The sequence below is a fragment of the Pezoporus occidentalis genome, unplaced genomic scaffold (assembly GCF_034315485.1).
Source record: "Pezoporus occidentalis ecotype Australia unplaced genomic scaffold, CSIRO_AGI_Poc_V1 ctg81, whole genome shotgun sequence".
Taxonomy (NCBI): domain Eukaryota; kingdom Metazoa; phylum Chordata; class Aves; order Psittaciformes; family Psittacidae; genus Pezoporus; species Pezoporus occidentalis.
Window position 1 is genome coordinate 9088818 of NW_026916170.1, and position 13551 is coordinate 9102368.

A 13551-nucleotide genomic window follows, 5' to 3' on the forward strand; every position below is an offset into this window, starting at 1 on the left:
TCTACTTGAACAAGTCAGTACCTGAGGCCTTACTCTTCCTTAAGGAGGCAGCCCTGCTGTAGTAGCATGACTCACATACAAATCCACCAATTTAGAAAAAGAAAATACATTTTGAGCTCAGCTGTACATCTAATCAAGTACCTCAGATGCTTTATAGTGCCAAGGGTTTCACCAACACCTACAGGAAATCAATCAAAGCCTTTAGCAGAAGGGTGAGGGAGGGGAGATTCATGTGTAATCTCATTCCCGCCTACTGAGAGCCATTGGGAGCAGCAGTACCAGCACCTTCAGTGTTCCTCTGGAACGTATTAAGGGCTTGGGATGTGTTATCATGACACTTGCTGCCCTCTCCCCCGCCATGGGTGGAACAAGGCAGCATTGTGCCCTGTTTAAGTTTCCCCACCCCCAGCAAGACATTTAAGGGAAGGGATCTGCTCTTTTTCTTCCCTGCGCTTTCCTTTATAGGAAATCCCAACTCCTTTTATACACACCTTCCACAGCTGCAGTACCAAGGCAGTGACAGAGCCTGGGGGAGGCAGCCCAAGCTGCGTGGAGGTGATGTGTTGATGCGTTTCAAAGACCTGTCATCAGTGCTCTGCTGACTAACCCTGCCTGCATCATTCCCCTGTAGTCCTGCGCCTCTTCCCATGCAGCCTCAGAGCACGTTTGGAGCAAGGGTAGAAATCCTCTGTCTGCAGCCCCACTGAGGCTCACATTAGATGCCTGCCCAAGAAGATGAGCCCTGAGGAGCATCAGCCATGCAGATTGCCAGGCCAGTGATGCAGAAAGGGAGGGCATCACAAGCTCCCCAGCCTGGCATTTGAGCTTGCACAGGCCATGCTGCCTTCCAGGTTTATTAAAGGCACCTGTCATTCAGGTCCTTTGCCATGTTGAGGACCTCTGGTGGTTGAGGAAGCCATGGGTTTTCAATGGCAAGCCTGGATGTGGTGTGTGGTTGCTGGTCCAGGCTGTAGATCACCTTAGCAAAGTGATGACATGGAGCCAAAGCACTGGCTTGCTTCTTCAGCAGTTTGTCCCTGTACTAATCCCACTAATTCCCGGAGGGTACAATGTGGCAATGCTGCTGGGGAGCATAACGGACAAAAGATCTTTCCTGCTTTGCACAAGGGTAAGAGAGAAATATAAAATACTCCAGTGTCAGATAGAGGTGGGTTTTTTTCCCCTTTGCCATTTAGCAAATCACTCCCATTCCCCAGCTGTCAGAATGGCGGACTTCAGTATTCAGCAATATAAACTGATGGGTAGATCCCAAACATCTGATCTCATAGCTGCATGGACTTTTGAAGAAAGCATAGAAATCAAGACTGTGGAGGATTTTAACTGATCCTTGAATATTTAGATACTGACTTTTTTGCCCTTTAATTAGATGGTTTAATAAGAAATCCACAAGAAAGAGAAATGTATCACATTTCTATTTCTTTAAAGTCCTGGCTGCCCCTTACAGTGATAAACCCAGCTCCCCAAGCAAAGTAGCACACGATGGAGGATTTAGGGAGCTCTGTACAAGCCCACAACACCTCCATCAATAAAAGTCCTCAAACCCTACTTGACTTCCATATCTCTTAAAAAGAAGTGCTTTAAAAACAGCTACCTCCTAAAAAGGTAAAGGAATAAACTGGTAAGAGATACAGCTAAACTAGTTGCTCTCTGCAAAGTTCTTTGATTGCATAAAGACCTCTACAAATGCGAACACTTTTTGTGATGGAATGTAGAGACTTGGGTCTCTGGAGTTCTTGCCTGATACTGAGGTGAGTAGTTGCTATATTGCATGGTATGGGCTTCAACGGGAAGTTGCCTTGGGTATCTCCTAAAAATGTCACTTCTAAACACTAGCTGTCCTCCAGGTTGATGCTCGATAAAAAAACCCTCTCTGAATATCTGAGAAGACTGAGGTTCACTACATATGGGCACTTTATCATGTGCTAACCTTTCATGTAGTGGATGGAGATGGCTGTGTCTTGGTGCACGGTCACTCACAGAATAAAAGTAATGCTTGAAACCAAACAGCTGTAGCCTTCCTACAAGAGCTTTCATGAAAGCATCCTGAGGACACAGGCACCTTAGGGCAGGAAAACATACACCACTGTGAAAGCCAAGTTGGATAGAAGGGTCCCAAGGGCTCTGAAGACAGCTGGGGGGCTGTGCACAAGCAGTGGCCAGCTGTGTTGGGTACAGTGGTGTTGGTGTGAGAGGGTCACCACTCCTGGTCACCACTCAGCTGCTCCATGAACTTCCCAAGTTTGTATAGAGTCATCAAACAGTTTCTTCAGAGGTAAACGGTGTGTGAGAAGTTGAAATGTTTTGATGCCTTCTAAACGAAGCATTTCAAATGCTCCTATCAGAGTAATATTTCATCCCCAGCCTTTGCTCAATTTTCCTTTAAAATGCTCCTGGTGTTAGTTAGAATAAATAGTTTTAAACCTGTAGTAAACAAATAAATAAACAAACCTATAATGCAAACAGCTCTGGTTTGGTTTGCCGTGAGGCTGGGTAAACTGCCATGAATGTGCTCTTATATCAAGTCTGTAGTCTGCTAGTGAACCTTCAGATAATAGAGTAAGAAAACAAGTGACAGCATTACTGACTATTAAACAACACTCTTGAGTATCAAAAATGGGAGACAAACAGAACTGGACTTTTCTAGGAAGGAAATGACATGTCCTTCTAAGGCCACCTTTATAAATATAATCTTGAATGCCGTATCAGCGCTCTCGGGCCAAGATCCAATCCCTGATCACCTTCTTCAGCAGGATGCTTTCAGGGCTTCCTTTCCTTGTAACAACAAAGTCACCAGCATATTTAACTGCAGTACTAGAGATGAGATCTCTGCCAGTACGCTACTCTAATATTACTACACCTTGCACTATTTCTCTTTTTTTCCTTTTTTCTGTGTGGGTTGACTGTACATTCTTGAATGTTTTTTTCTCCCTTTCTTCTGAAGGCAATAACAAGAGGAGGAGTTACAATCACAGCACTTTTTTCTGCAACTTAGGTTGTGAAATGTCTTCCTTATGGTCTAGTTAAACCTGTTAAACATTTTGCAGAGGTTTTTTGATAGATCTTATTTAATCACATTAATGATTTTTCTCTATTTTTTCCTTTTATTTTTTCTTCTTTTTCTCATTACAGTTGAGACTATAAAGGAAAAAACAGCAGATTCCTTGCAAGATTTATACAGAGCCTTGGAGCAGGCCAGCCTGTCTCCTTTAGGAGAACACCGGATTTCCACTAAGCTGGAGTATAAGAAATCTTTTATAAAAAGATGTAGCGATCCAGTAGTCAATGAAAAACTGCACCAGCTGCGAATTCTGAAAAGCACATTAAAGGTGAGATAAAAGAGGCAGGAAAAATCCTGCCCCAGGGTTGGATCAGACCACATTGTATTTGGAGATTAATTGTGCGCAGCTGTAGTCCAGGCTGAACCTAGTGTGCAGAACAAGGAAGACATGGGAAAGAGCTGGTCACTTAGCAGAGAAAAATGTGCCTTGGGAGAGCAGTCAGAGTGAGCGGGATCAGTTTTTTTTTCTGGGCAGATAAAATCTCAGCAGCTGCTCTTCCTCTAGACAGTTTAACAGAATTTGAAACCAAATTATGGGAGGAAACCTTAATCCGTTTTTTGTCTCTGAACATTTTCATTTACCAGAACCCATTCATTCCGTAATTGCCTCAGTCTAAAGTTAAGCAAAGGCAGCCTTTCAGAAGGGAGCAGTACCTTTTGCAACGCTTGATTAATTTCTGATTGCTGAGATTATCCAGGAGGAAACTGTGAGCTTGCTTTCTGTGTGAGGTGATAGGATCATTGTATTTAATTAGTAGGATTGATTAAATAAATAGATAATGGTGATGACAGATTTTAAGATTTTTATGGTTATTCTAAATGTACCACAGCTCATTTAGCCTCCCTGTCAGCCTTTTTTTGTTTGTTACAGCAATTTCACTTCTGTCCTGATAGAGATTTCAGCAAACAATATGCTGGATTTCCCCAGGGACCCTGTTAACTATATTAAATTACCACATTTTAAGACACTAAATAATTGGACAGTGGATTTTGTAACAACTTTCATCAGAGTGAGCTTTATCAACATTAATTAATTCAGTTCTCCATCACCTAGAGAAGCATTTGAGCAATATTATTTTCATGCTGTGGGGCTCCCATCCTGAAAAAACCTTACACATGCTTAACTTTCTGCACTGTATCCTCTCATTGAAGGCAAATGCTACATGTGGGTGAGTGAGTCTTTACAGGATTGGGGGTTGGCAGAAAACTCAAGGTACACAGCCTTACCACATGACTTCTTGTCCTGGGTTCAGCAGTAGCAGTCATTTTTCTCCTTTTTAGTAGCTGGTGCAGTGCTGTGTTTTTGACTTTCAGCCTGGGAGCAGCACTGATAACACTGATAACTGTTTTTAGTTGTTGCTCAATGATGTTTAGTCTGACCAAGGACTTTGTGAGCCTCATGCTCTGCCAGGGAGGAGGGGAAGCTGGGAAGAAGCAGAGACAGGACACCTGACCTGAACTAGCCAAAGAGGTATTCCATACCACAGCATGTCATGTCCAGGATGTGGAACTGGGGGCAGTTACCTGGAAGGGCAAGATCACTGCTTGGGTTGGGCTGCGTATTGGTCGGTGGGTGGTGAGCAGTTGCATTCTCTTCCTTTATTATTTCCCCTATCTTTATTATTATTGGTGGTAGCAGCAGTGATTTGTGTTATACCTTAGTTACTGGACTGCTCTTATCTCAGCCCATGGGAGTTACATTCTTTCAATCATCCTCCCCATCCCTCCGGGAGCAGGGGAGGGAGGAAGGGGTGGAGTGGGCTAACAGCTGCCTGGTTCTGGATTGCCGGCTGGGCTTGAACCACGACATTTCTACAAGCGTGTGAAACTGAAACAAAATCAAAGTACTCAGACAAGTCAGGGTGGCAGGAGGTTCACACTGTATCTGTGCTTTTGTACATGGCGGGATTACTCACACCAAAACTGTGGTTCAGTATCAGCAGCTTGCTGCCACGCCTGTCTTCCTAGTTAGCATTTATTGATTAACTGAGCTACATTATGCCAGTAGCTTCCTACAAATGGAATTGCTTTCCCACAGGGAATTCCAAAGCCAGCACAACCTCTTGACCCATCAGATGCCTGTTCTCATGCTTGGGACTTCTTTCTTTTAGACCAAAAAAAGACAATTTGTTCATTCTCTGTCCATGAGCGGTATTTTCTAAACCTGTCACCATTCTTGTTTGGACCATACTACTGGTAGTCATCTGTACCCATAGCTACTGCTGTTACCTAATCAGTTACTCTCTCTTTTTATCAGTGCTTTTGATTTCTCCTTTGTGAATGCAGCCAATTGCACTGGCCTGTTGGAGTTGGTGTTCTGAACTTTCCTGGAGTTTTATCACATTAATAGTAGCCTGAGACAGCCCTCCAAAATGCTTCTAGCTTTTGTTATCCATAGGCTCTCTGTCCCATTATCAAAGTGCTTAACAAATGACCCTCTGCTCTCTTTCCTGTGACCATTCTTCTACCGGCAAGTATGGGCTGGTAGTGCAGAGATGTGGATACTAGCCACAATCTGCAAGAAGCATGTTATGGTTGTTCAAGCAGAGATACGGTAATTGGGAGTCCCCATAGTTCAATTCCCACTGGTCATTCTCAGCTTGCACCTCTGTTTCTGGAAATTAATATTCTAGTGGATATCATTAATTTACTACTGTTTGCAAAGCATGAAAAATACCTCTCAACCTACTGCTTATGGGTGACATCTCTCACCCTTCTCATTGTCTCCCATCAGCATAGGCTGAGACAGTTTAATATTTCTCTTTAACATTCTTCCAGAAAGATTTAACGTACTTATAGTATGGACATGGAAAATGTGAGTTAGCAATGAGGAGTGTGAAACCTGTCTGGAAGAGAGGATAGAGTGGAGATTGATGGCAACCATACCATTCCCATGCAGAGGAGTAGTACTGGAAACCTGTATGTTATCTTTCCAGGGCTTATGTCTGTTGCATCCAGCTTTCATTGCTTGCAACAACCACAAGTGTCTATGAGTATATCTGAGGCTTAATCTGATCTGCACTGGCTGCCTGTTGTCTCTTGATAAACTAATCACTGGCCAGTGATTATGATAGAGTCACATCCCCTGCTTCAATGATGGTTAAGGAGATACCAGCAGCTACATTAGATTTTATCCTTTTCTGCCTTCTCTTTGCCACTACAGTGGGAGGAGAAGATTGCAGCCAGCCAGCCCATCACATACACTGGATCTCTAATGAAGATGTTTTATCATTAACTTGGAGGTCCTTGCACAAGCCTTTGCAATGTAACCCTCAGATGTCTCCATGACAAGCCCAGTAAAAAAGACGTAGCTCTGCTGGCAGGCAAGAGGCCATGTGTCTGCATCCCACAGAGTACTTCTTTTGCTGATCAAGAATTGTAAACAGATGACACTTCTTTGTGTGAAACCCATCCTGAGAAATGCAAGCAGCTAATAGTAAACAGTACAAGGCTTGCTTTTTCTTGAGCTGAGCAAGGGGTGAGGAAGGGGAATAGGAATGTTTCTGAGGATTCTGGACAAGGCAACAGAAGCCCTAGCCATGCAGGGTGATGTGTGACACACTGGAGGAAGGGCTTCTCTTTGTGAGCCATTATAGAGCAGTCAGATAATCTCCCTGCTTTTAGGGACTCCGTGGCTTGAGTTTGCTCCCACCATTCTCTCCTTCCACCCATGAGACTGACCAGCCACTCACATTGACTCTGCTTATTCTTTTTCTCTTGCAGGCCAGAGAAGGAGAAGTAGCTATTATAGATAAAGTTTTGGATAATCCAGCTTTGACATCTAGAGACTTTCAAGAATGGAAACAAATGTACCTTGATCTCTTCACAGACATCTATCAAAGCAGCACCCCGAGGGACTCTGTTAATGGCTCATCTGAGGTTGATGCACTTATAGCTTCCTTAGCGCACACTTACTCTTACATTGAAACGCATGTATAAAGGTCTCTCTTTTTGCCCATTTGCTACACTCCAGCCCTTTACTTAAGTGCGTAAAGTAGGTTTTATATCAATATGTGGGAGCTCTAGTAAATTATATTTTAATGTTACTCAGCTGTGTAAAGTAAACCTTCAATGGTCAACAGTACCACATCTTTAATGAGGATTTGTATATTTTATATGCTACCAATGCTCTGCTTGTGTTTACCTTCTGTGAAATAACAAAAATAATCTTTAGCTATTAAAGAAAAGTATTTAAAAGCATTTTTGGAAGACTGTGGCCTTCATGCAGGAAGTTCCACAAGCTAGGGTTTTGTTATCGAAGGTTACTTTTACAATGATATTTTATATTATATAATTCCAGTATTGCATTGCATTTTTGGAGTGCAGGTACTATTTTGGTGGTGGGAGAAAACTAATTTTTATATTTAATGAGAAACTCTAGGAGATTTCTTAAGTAACAGGGAAAAAATGTAATGCGGCGCTTGTGTTTCAGTTTTGTCAAACACACAAAAGGGTGAAAATCAGCAGACAGAAATTATTGACGGGAATTTAAGTATCAAAATGTTAGGTCTTATTTCCTTGTGCTTTTGTAAAGCCTGCCGCTAAGATTTACTATCAGGGCAAAGAGATGCTGGTTTATATGCTAATGAAGACCAAATTATGTGTTAGTTGTCTCTTAACCACATTTGGTTGATTTTTTAAAAAATTAGTCATGGTACTGTCATTTATGCTGCTTTTGTACTGAAGGTATCAGTATAATGTGTAGACTTTTCAAAAGAGAATAAGTAGACTTTGAACATCCTTGATAGCTGCATTTCTCTTGCCCAGAAAAGCAGCAGTGGTAAAGGTTCCCAACGAAGTGCTACAAATCTGAGAGGCTTTGAAAATTCCCACAATAGAAAAGGAGTGAATACGATTTTTCATGCAGTCTCCTATGTGTTCTATGTGTTTTCTGAGCTGTGAAATTTGGCTGTATTGTATGCAGGGAAAATATGTGATGGGAGCAGAGCTGAGCAGAGAACCTGAAAAAGTGAGGAGTAAAAAAGCCTCTGGTTTCCTTTTGAAGGGAAAGTGATGCCTCTGGGTTCTGCTGAGTTCACAAGCCAATTAAAATGTTTTAAACTTCTATGAGATGCAAGATGTGCTGGAGACAACCCAGTGAATATGAGTAAAATAGCTCCTTAGAGCCAGGCATAGGCCTGGAATAGGAAAGTGGGAGGGAAATCTTAAATCACGTATTTACTTTTTATGGGCTTGTTTTTGAAAAGTCATCAGAGCATGACAAAATATTTCTGCTGCTTTTCAGTATTTTGCTGCATAAATTAGAACTCACAATGATTTAATAATGCTCATGTGAAAGGGAAAAGCCTCCTTTATACTCTTTACAGCAAGCTGTACTCTTAACCAACTTTAGACTATTGCCTGTACAGCTTAGTGAATGTACTTTAAAGTTTATGAGCTCTGATATTTCCTGGCATCCATGAAGGGTTGAAGGAAAGAATGGATAGATTTACCTTCTCTCTCCTTCTTTCTTTTTTTTTATTCCTCTTTCTCTCCCTCATTTTCCTTCTTTCTCCCCTTTCTCTCCTTTTCTCCCTTTTTTTTTTTTTTTTGTTTTATTGCATTTGGATTGCAAATGTTTTGCAGATTTTGCACAATTGTACAGAAGAGTGGCCTTTCTGTAGCCCATTTTCAGTAATCCTGTATTCAAGTCAATATGGATGACAAATCATGTATTAATGTTTGTATAGAATTCTGGATCCGGTGTAATATTTGTACCATTAGAAGACTATTGTTTGTATAAACTGAACATTTATTTACTGCATGGGTACTGACTTGTATATTAAATTTGTGAGGTTTTTTGTAAATTTCTCTTTAAAAATGCTTGACTTGAAATGGATTGTGCTATTGTTCCAAGCATTTAGATTCTCTTGCTATTGTTTTACTGGACCAAAAGTAAATATATTCATATAAAAAACCTCTTTATATCTGATGGATGTATATGCACATTGTGTAGTTGATTCCTTGTCAAAACCAAGGCAGCTCAGAAGACTTAGATCTGTTGCTATGCAACAGCTATTCTGCCTGCACTTTACATTAGTAAAGTCAGCTTGATTGCTTTAAAGGTGAAAATTAAACATTACAGTTTTTTAAGCTAGTCTAGTGACAAAGAACATGTGTCCTCTCCATTGTGCTGCCTTCTTTTAAGACTATTAAATGTTCTTCTATATATATTTTTATTGTATTAACTCTCAGCCTAGAAAGGGAACACTGTAAAATGAAGTACAATAAATTTAGCTTTTAAATGAACACTTGTGACTCAGGATTCAATTTACTTCATACCAAAGTGATTCTGCAGCATCTGGCCATTTTACCTGCATTTCACAGATACACAGTGTTTAAAGTACCCTCATAATCTGTGCCTTCAAACTTGGCCAGCATGGCCAAAAAGTAAGGCTTGCTGTTTCATATGTAGGCAGACACTGAATAAAGACTTCTGACAACATTCAGTTACCTCTCTCACCTTCATCCTCTTTGATGAAAGTAAACCTTTTCTGACTGCAGGATTCTCGCAGATACCAGTTCAGCAGCTATGATCCATTTTACCCTTATGAGCAGGTATGATAGAGCAGCATGTGCTACTGAGGTAAGTTTCAAGGGATTAGTTACAGCAACTCCTGTAACAAGGCTAATAATAAGTATACCACTTCAGCTCTGGCCATCTAAACTAACACAAGGTTTTGGTACAAAAGAAATGTGCTGTGCTGGTCTTTAAAATGACACAAAATAAGCATCTGAAGGGCATGCTGCAACAAAAGCTGCTCAGGGAGAAATGGCTTCTGCCAAACAATCACTGTTTCAAGTTATGGCCATAACTCGAGTCCATATATCAAAAAAATCCATGCTTTCTGTCCAGTAATTTCATGCTGGTTAGCTAAGACGTTCTTGCCTTGTATGTAGCATATCAAATAATACCTTTTCCTTGGCAGCATATGTTATTAGTTCTCATAGGCATCAATTTTCTAGTCTTTATACAGTTCACTTTTATTTTGCTTAGCCATAGTATAAGAATTCAATGGCACTTACCAGCTAGGAAAATTACCTCTGATTAAGAAAACAGAAAAGATGGATTATATTTTTTAACCTTTGAAATATCGGACTTGAAAAACTCATTAATTGCTATCTAGGTATTATTCGTTAAAAGTCAAGGATTAGGATTCTTGCACATTGCCTCAAAATGTGCCACTTGCTACATCCTTCCTTAATGAGATAGGCTTCCAACTCTGTAATTCCAGCACCTTTTCCCATGCTGGAGCCAGACTTCCTTGCATGTTTCCACCAGGTGTTTGGCTTATCAAGGAAAAGCTTTGACTCTGACACATTCAGTGCCATTGCAGTTTTCTTCTTCTTCCTCAGCACCACCCTGATACTTGTCCCGTGAGATGGTTCTTCCTCAGTGTGTGAGCTCAGCAGTTCAGCCGCCTCTTCTGCTGGCTGTCAGTCTCCTGCTCATCGGCCAGTTCGGAGAGTTGCAGCACCGCGCACTGCAGCCCACACCAAGGCGAGGGAGCTTTGCAGATCTCTTCCCAGCCATCATTGTCAATGTCATAACCGACCACATCTTGCGTGGGGACTTCCTGTGAGTTCTGCCATTTCTTTCCCCCAATAAGAAGAGCTGTTTCCTCTACCACTGCCAGACCATAGCAAAATCGATCATAGATAAGTGGTCTTAACCGAGTCCATTGGTTTTGATCAGGATCGTATCTTTCTATTTCAGAGAATGGTTCATATAATCCTAAAAAGGTGAATATGGCTTCTCTGATTGTTGCCATCTGATGCCCAAATCGAGCAATGCTCATGGGTGCTTGTTTCACCCACTGCCCTTCAAATGAGCTCAGAGAATATACATCCTTGCTTGTGCTGGCTGGATCTGAGTACTTGCCGCCAGAGATGTATATAGTATTCTTGCAAATGGCACTGGCATGTCCATGCATCTTACATGGCAATTCCCTGGCCTTTGTCCATCTGTCCCTGCTGATGTTGTAGACTTCCACAGATGAATGCAGTGACCCATCCCCACCCCTTCCACCAATAGCAAAGATATCCTTGCCCAAGACACAGCAAGAAAACTGGCATCTCTTCTCCAGCATGCCTGTGATTTGGGTCCATGCGTTAAATCTCGGGTCATAACGGTAGACCTTGTTTGTAACCAATAGGTTCTTCTCGGTTTTAGTGTCACCTGGAGCACCATTTTCTATTTCCCCACCCAAGACATAGAGGAAGTTCCCCACCACGCATACACTGTGGTTCTGCACCCTGTCCTGCACCTTTGTGAGAGCTCGCCATTTGTGATTGTAAACGTCGAAGGCCACCACATCTGTGACAAGCCCCCCACTTGCTGTTCCTCCCCCCAGCAGAATGATGCGAGTTTTCTCATTCCTTAGTGTGGTGGACTTATCCTGCAGGACAGGCTGTTTGTAAACAGATGTATGGTAATTTATTCCTTTAATGATCAAGCACTTAATACTTGATGAGAGGGGTACTTCTGACTGTCTGTAGGCTTTTCTCAGCTCTTCCACTGGGATGAGACCGTATCTTATGTGCTCTAAAAGGCTGCTTGTGTGAACCAGCCTGGATTTATCCTGCTTCAGCCAGAGCAGCACAAGATTCAACAAGCAGGTTTCTTTCACTATGGGGAGATCTGGTGATTGAACCACTGCTAGCAAAGACCTGAAGTTCAGTTCGAGCAGTCCTGGCAAATCCAAGTCCAGCAGCTTCCAGAGATTTTTGACAATGTATTTTTCTGTTGCTTCTAAGGCATCTGGCAAGTAGAACTTCCTGGCCACATTGGCAGAGAAGCAGCAGTTTTCCAAGGCAAGGTTGTTAACTAAGTATTGATTGCACAAGCCAATAGCGTCAGTCACTTGCAAGTAGCTTGCAGCTTCCAAGGTATCCTCCAGGCTTTCAAAGGAAAGGGGCAACAAGGAAGTGTAAATGAAATCCAGGACATGCTGGAGACCAGTGGGTGAGACAACTTGCAGGTGAATTACACTGGCCTTAGACTCTTGGGTGTAACTTTTGAACATAGCTCGGAAATAGTCGCTGGAGCATGCCAACAAGGATTTGTGTGCAGGAAATTCATTTTCCTTCACTTTCAGCAAAATATCACACAGAAAGCCCTCTGATCTCAGGGTCTGATACTGAGCGAGTACGGTGGTGCAGTGCGCTTTACAGTAGGACAGGAAGTAACTCATGGTAGGCAATGCAGCACTTTCCCCTGAAGTTATTAAAGTAAAAATGCAATTAGATAGTGAAATAGCTGCCCTGTTCACTAGCCATTGCTTGAGTGCCCAGCAGACCTCCAGCTGTTAGAGAAAAGCCCAACAAAAAAACCCAAATCAGTCTCTTGCCTGGCAGAGGGGGGACAGTTAGTAGATTGGTAGTGAATTCAAGGCATTCCTTTATAGAAAAAACAGCTGAATGTTGTAACAGCTGTAGGATCCTTACTTTTCTTGCCTCTGTCACTTGTGCAAGGATGAAGGGTCCACGGTTGTGCGGAGCACTTGCTTGGCTGGCCATCAGGTGACAGATGAGGGAGCTAGATGACAATCCCAACAAATGATAGTTTGTGTCTGCTCAGCCGTCGCCCTCGACCCTTCTTGCTCTGCAGGCGCATTGAATAGATCCTCTCTGGCTCGCAGTGCATGGCTCTGAGCAGACACGGGTAAGAAGGGAGTGCTGGCTTTTCTCCTCTCCTGTTCGTATTTCAAACTCAAATGAGTTTAGACCTCTCCACCCCGGGACATCAGTGCCCTTATCGTCCTCTTTTCACACTCTCTCAGGAAGCCCGAGCTGAAGATCAAATCAGCACCCAAGGATTACTACGCGAAGATTTTCTGAACCCATAAATCTTTGACTGGCAGGCACTAAGACAACCAAAATATCATGATTAGTCACTGGTTTGATTTGACATGCATTTCTCAGCTCTTTGCTTCACATGACACCGCCATAACTCACAGCTACCAGAATAGCCACAGGCACATCCCCTCATCCCCTTTGCCCAGGAGCCAAACCCAGGCAGGCGAGCAGAGGGGCCAGGGACTGGGCGGGCAGAGGAGCTTCCACCAGCAGCCACGGCCAGAGCAGCTGACATGGAATGACCTGGCTGGAAATCACAAGGGTAACACATTCACACAAAGCAGTGACAAAAATAGACTCTCCCAGTTCAGCCATAATAAACCAGACCCTGTTTATAGAGGAGGCTTTGCATAATTGTGCTCTCGGTTACCAGCTGGGAATAAACCTGGAGCCCCCAGGGACAGGCAGGAGCTGACTCTCTCAGCTTCCTCATTTTCAGTATGGCTCATTAGAAACATGTGTACAGGGATTACCCCTGATTTTCACCCAGGCCCTTCAGCGTCTAATTTCTACCAGGAATAGTAGCTTTGGGCAGGCTACGCATTTTGACCTCTTAAAGCTTGCTTTTGTTTTTCTGTATTTTTCTCTGTGTAACTCTGGGTGGAGGTGTTCAG

General features: G+C 42.6%; 2 protein-coding genes across 8 annotated transcripts in view; one reads left to right on the forward strand and one right to left on the reverse strand.

Annotated features, from left to right (window-relative positions):
- CNKSR2 (connector enhancer of kinase suppressor of Ras 2) overlaps positions 1 to 8598 on the forward strand; it is a 213431-nt gene extending 204833 nt beyond the window's left edge. For 4 of the 7 annotated variants that reach the window (XM_062603647.1, XM_062603645.1, XM_062603644.1 and 1 more), the window contains 2 exons: positions 3151 to 3347; positions 6803 to 8597. In XM_062603647.1, the coding sequence (XP_062459631.1) occupies positions 3151 to 3347; positions 6803 to 7018 (413 nt within the window). In that variant the 3' untranslated portion in view covers positions 7019 to 8597. Of the gene's footprint in view, positions 1 to 3150; positions 3524 to 6802 lie in introns of all 7 variants that reach the window. The other 3 variants (XM_062603648.1, XM_062603646.1, XR_009961790.1) reach the window with 2 other exon arrangements.
- Positions 8599 to 9325: 727 nt separating this feature from the next.
- KLHL34 (kelch like family member 34) lies at positions 9326 to 12691 on the reverse strand. Its single transcript, XM_062603651.1, has 2 exons — positions 12527 to 12691; positions 9326 to 12384 (listed from the first exon to the last, which is right to left on the reverse strand). The coding sequence occupies exons 1-2, from the start codon at positions 12596 to 12598 to the stop codon at positions 10486 to 10488; spliced, it is 1971 nt and encodes a 656-aa protein (XP_062459635.1). The 5' UTR covers positions 12599 to 12691; the 3' UTR covers positions 9326 to 10485.
- Between the last annotated feature and the right edge of the window lie 860 nt (positions 12692 to 13551).

Bases quoted from the DNA above. Each gene is read 5' to 3' on its own strand.
- KLHL34 (XM_062603651.1), bottom strand. From the start codon at position 12,598: ATGGCCAGCCAAGCAAGTGCTCCGCACAACCGTGGACCCTTCATCCTT. The intron at 12,385-12,526 runs GTAAGGATCCTA...TTTCTCTAACAG, and splicing joins AAGTGACAGAGGCAAGAAAA to CTGGAGGTCTGCTGGGCACT.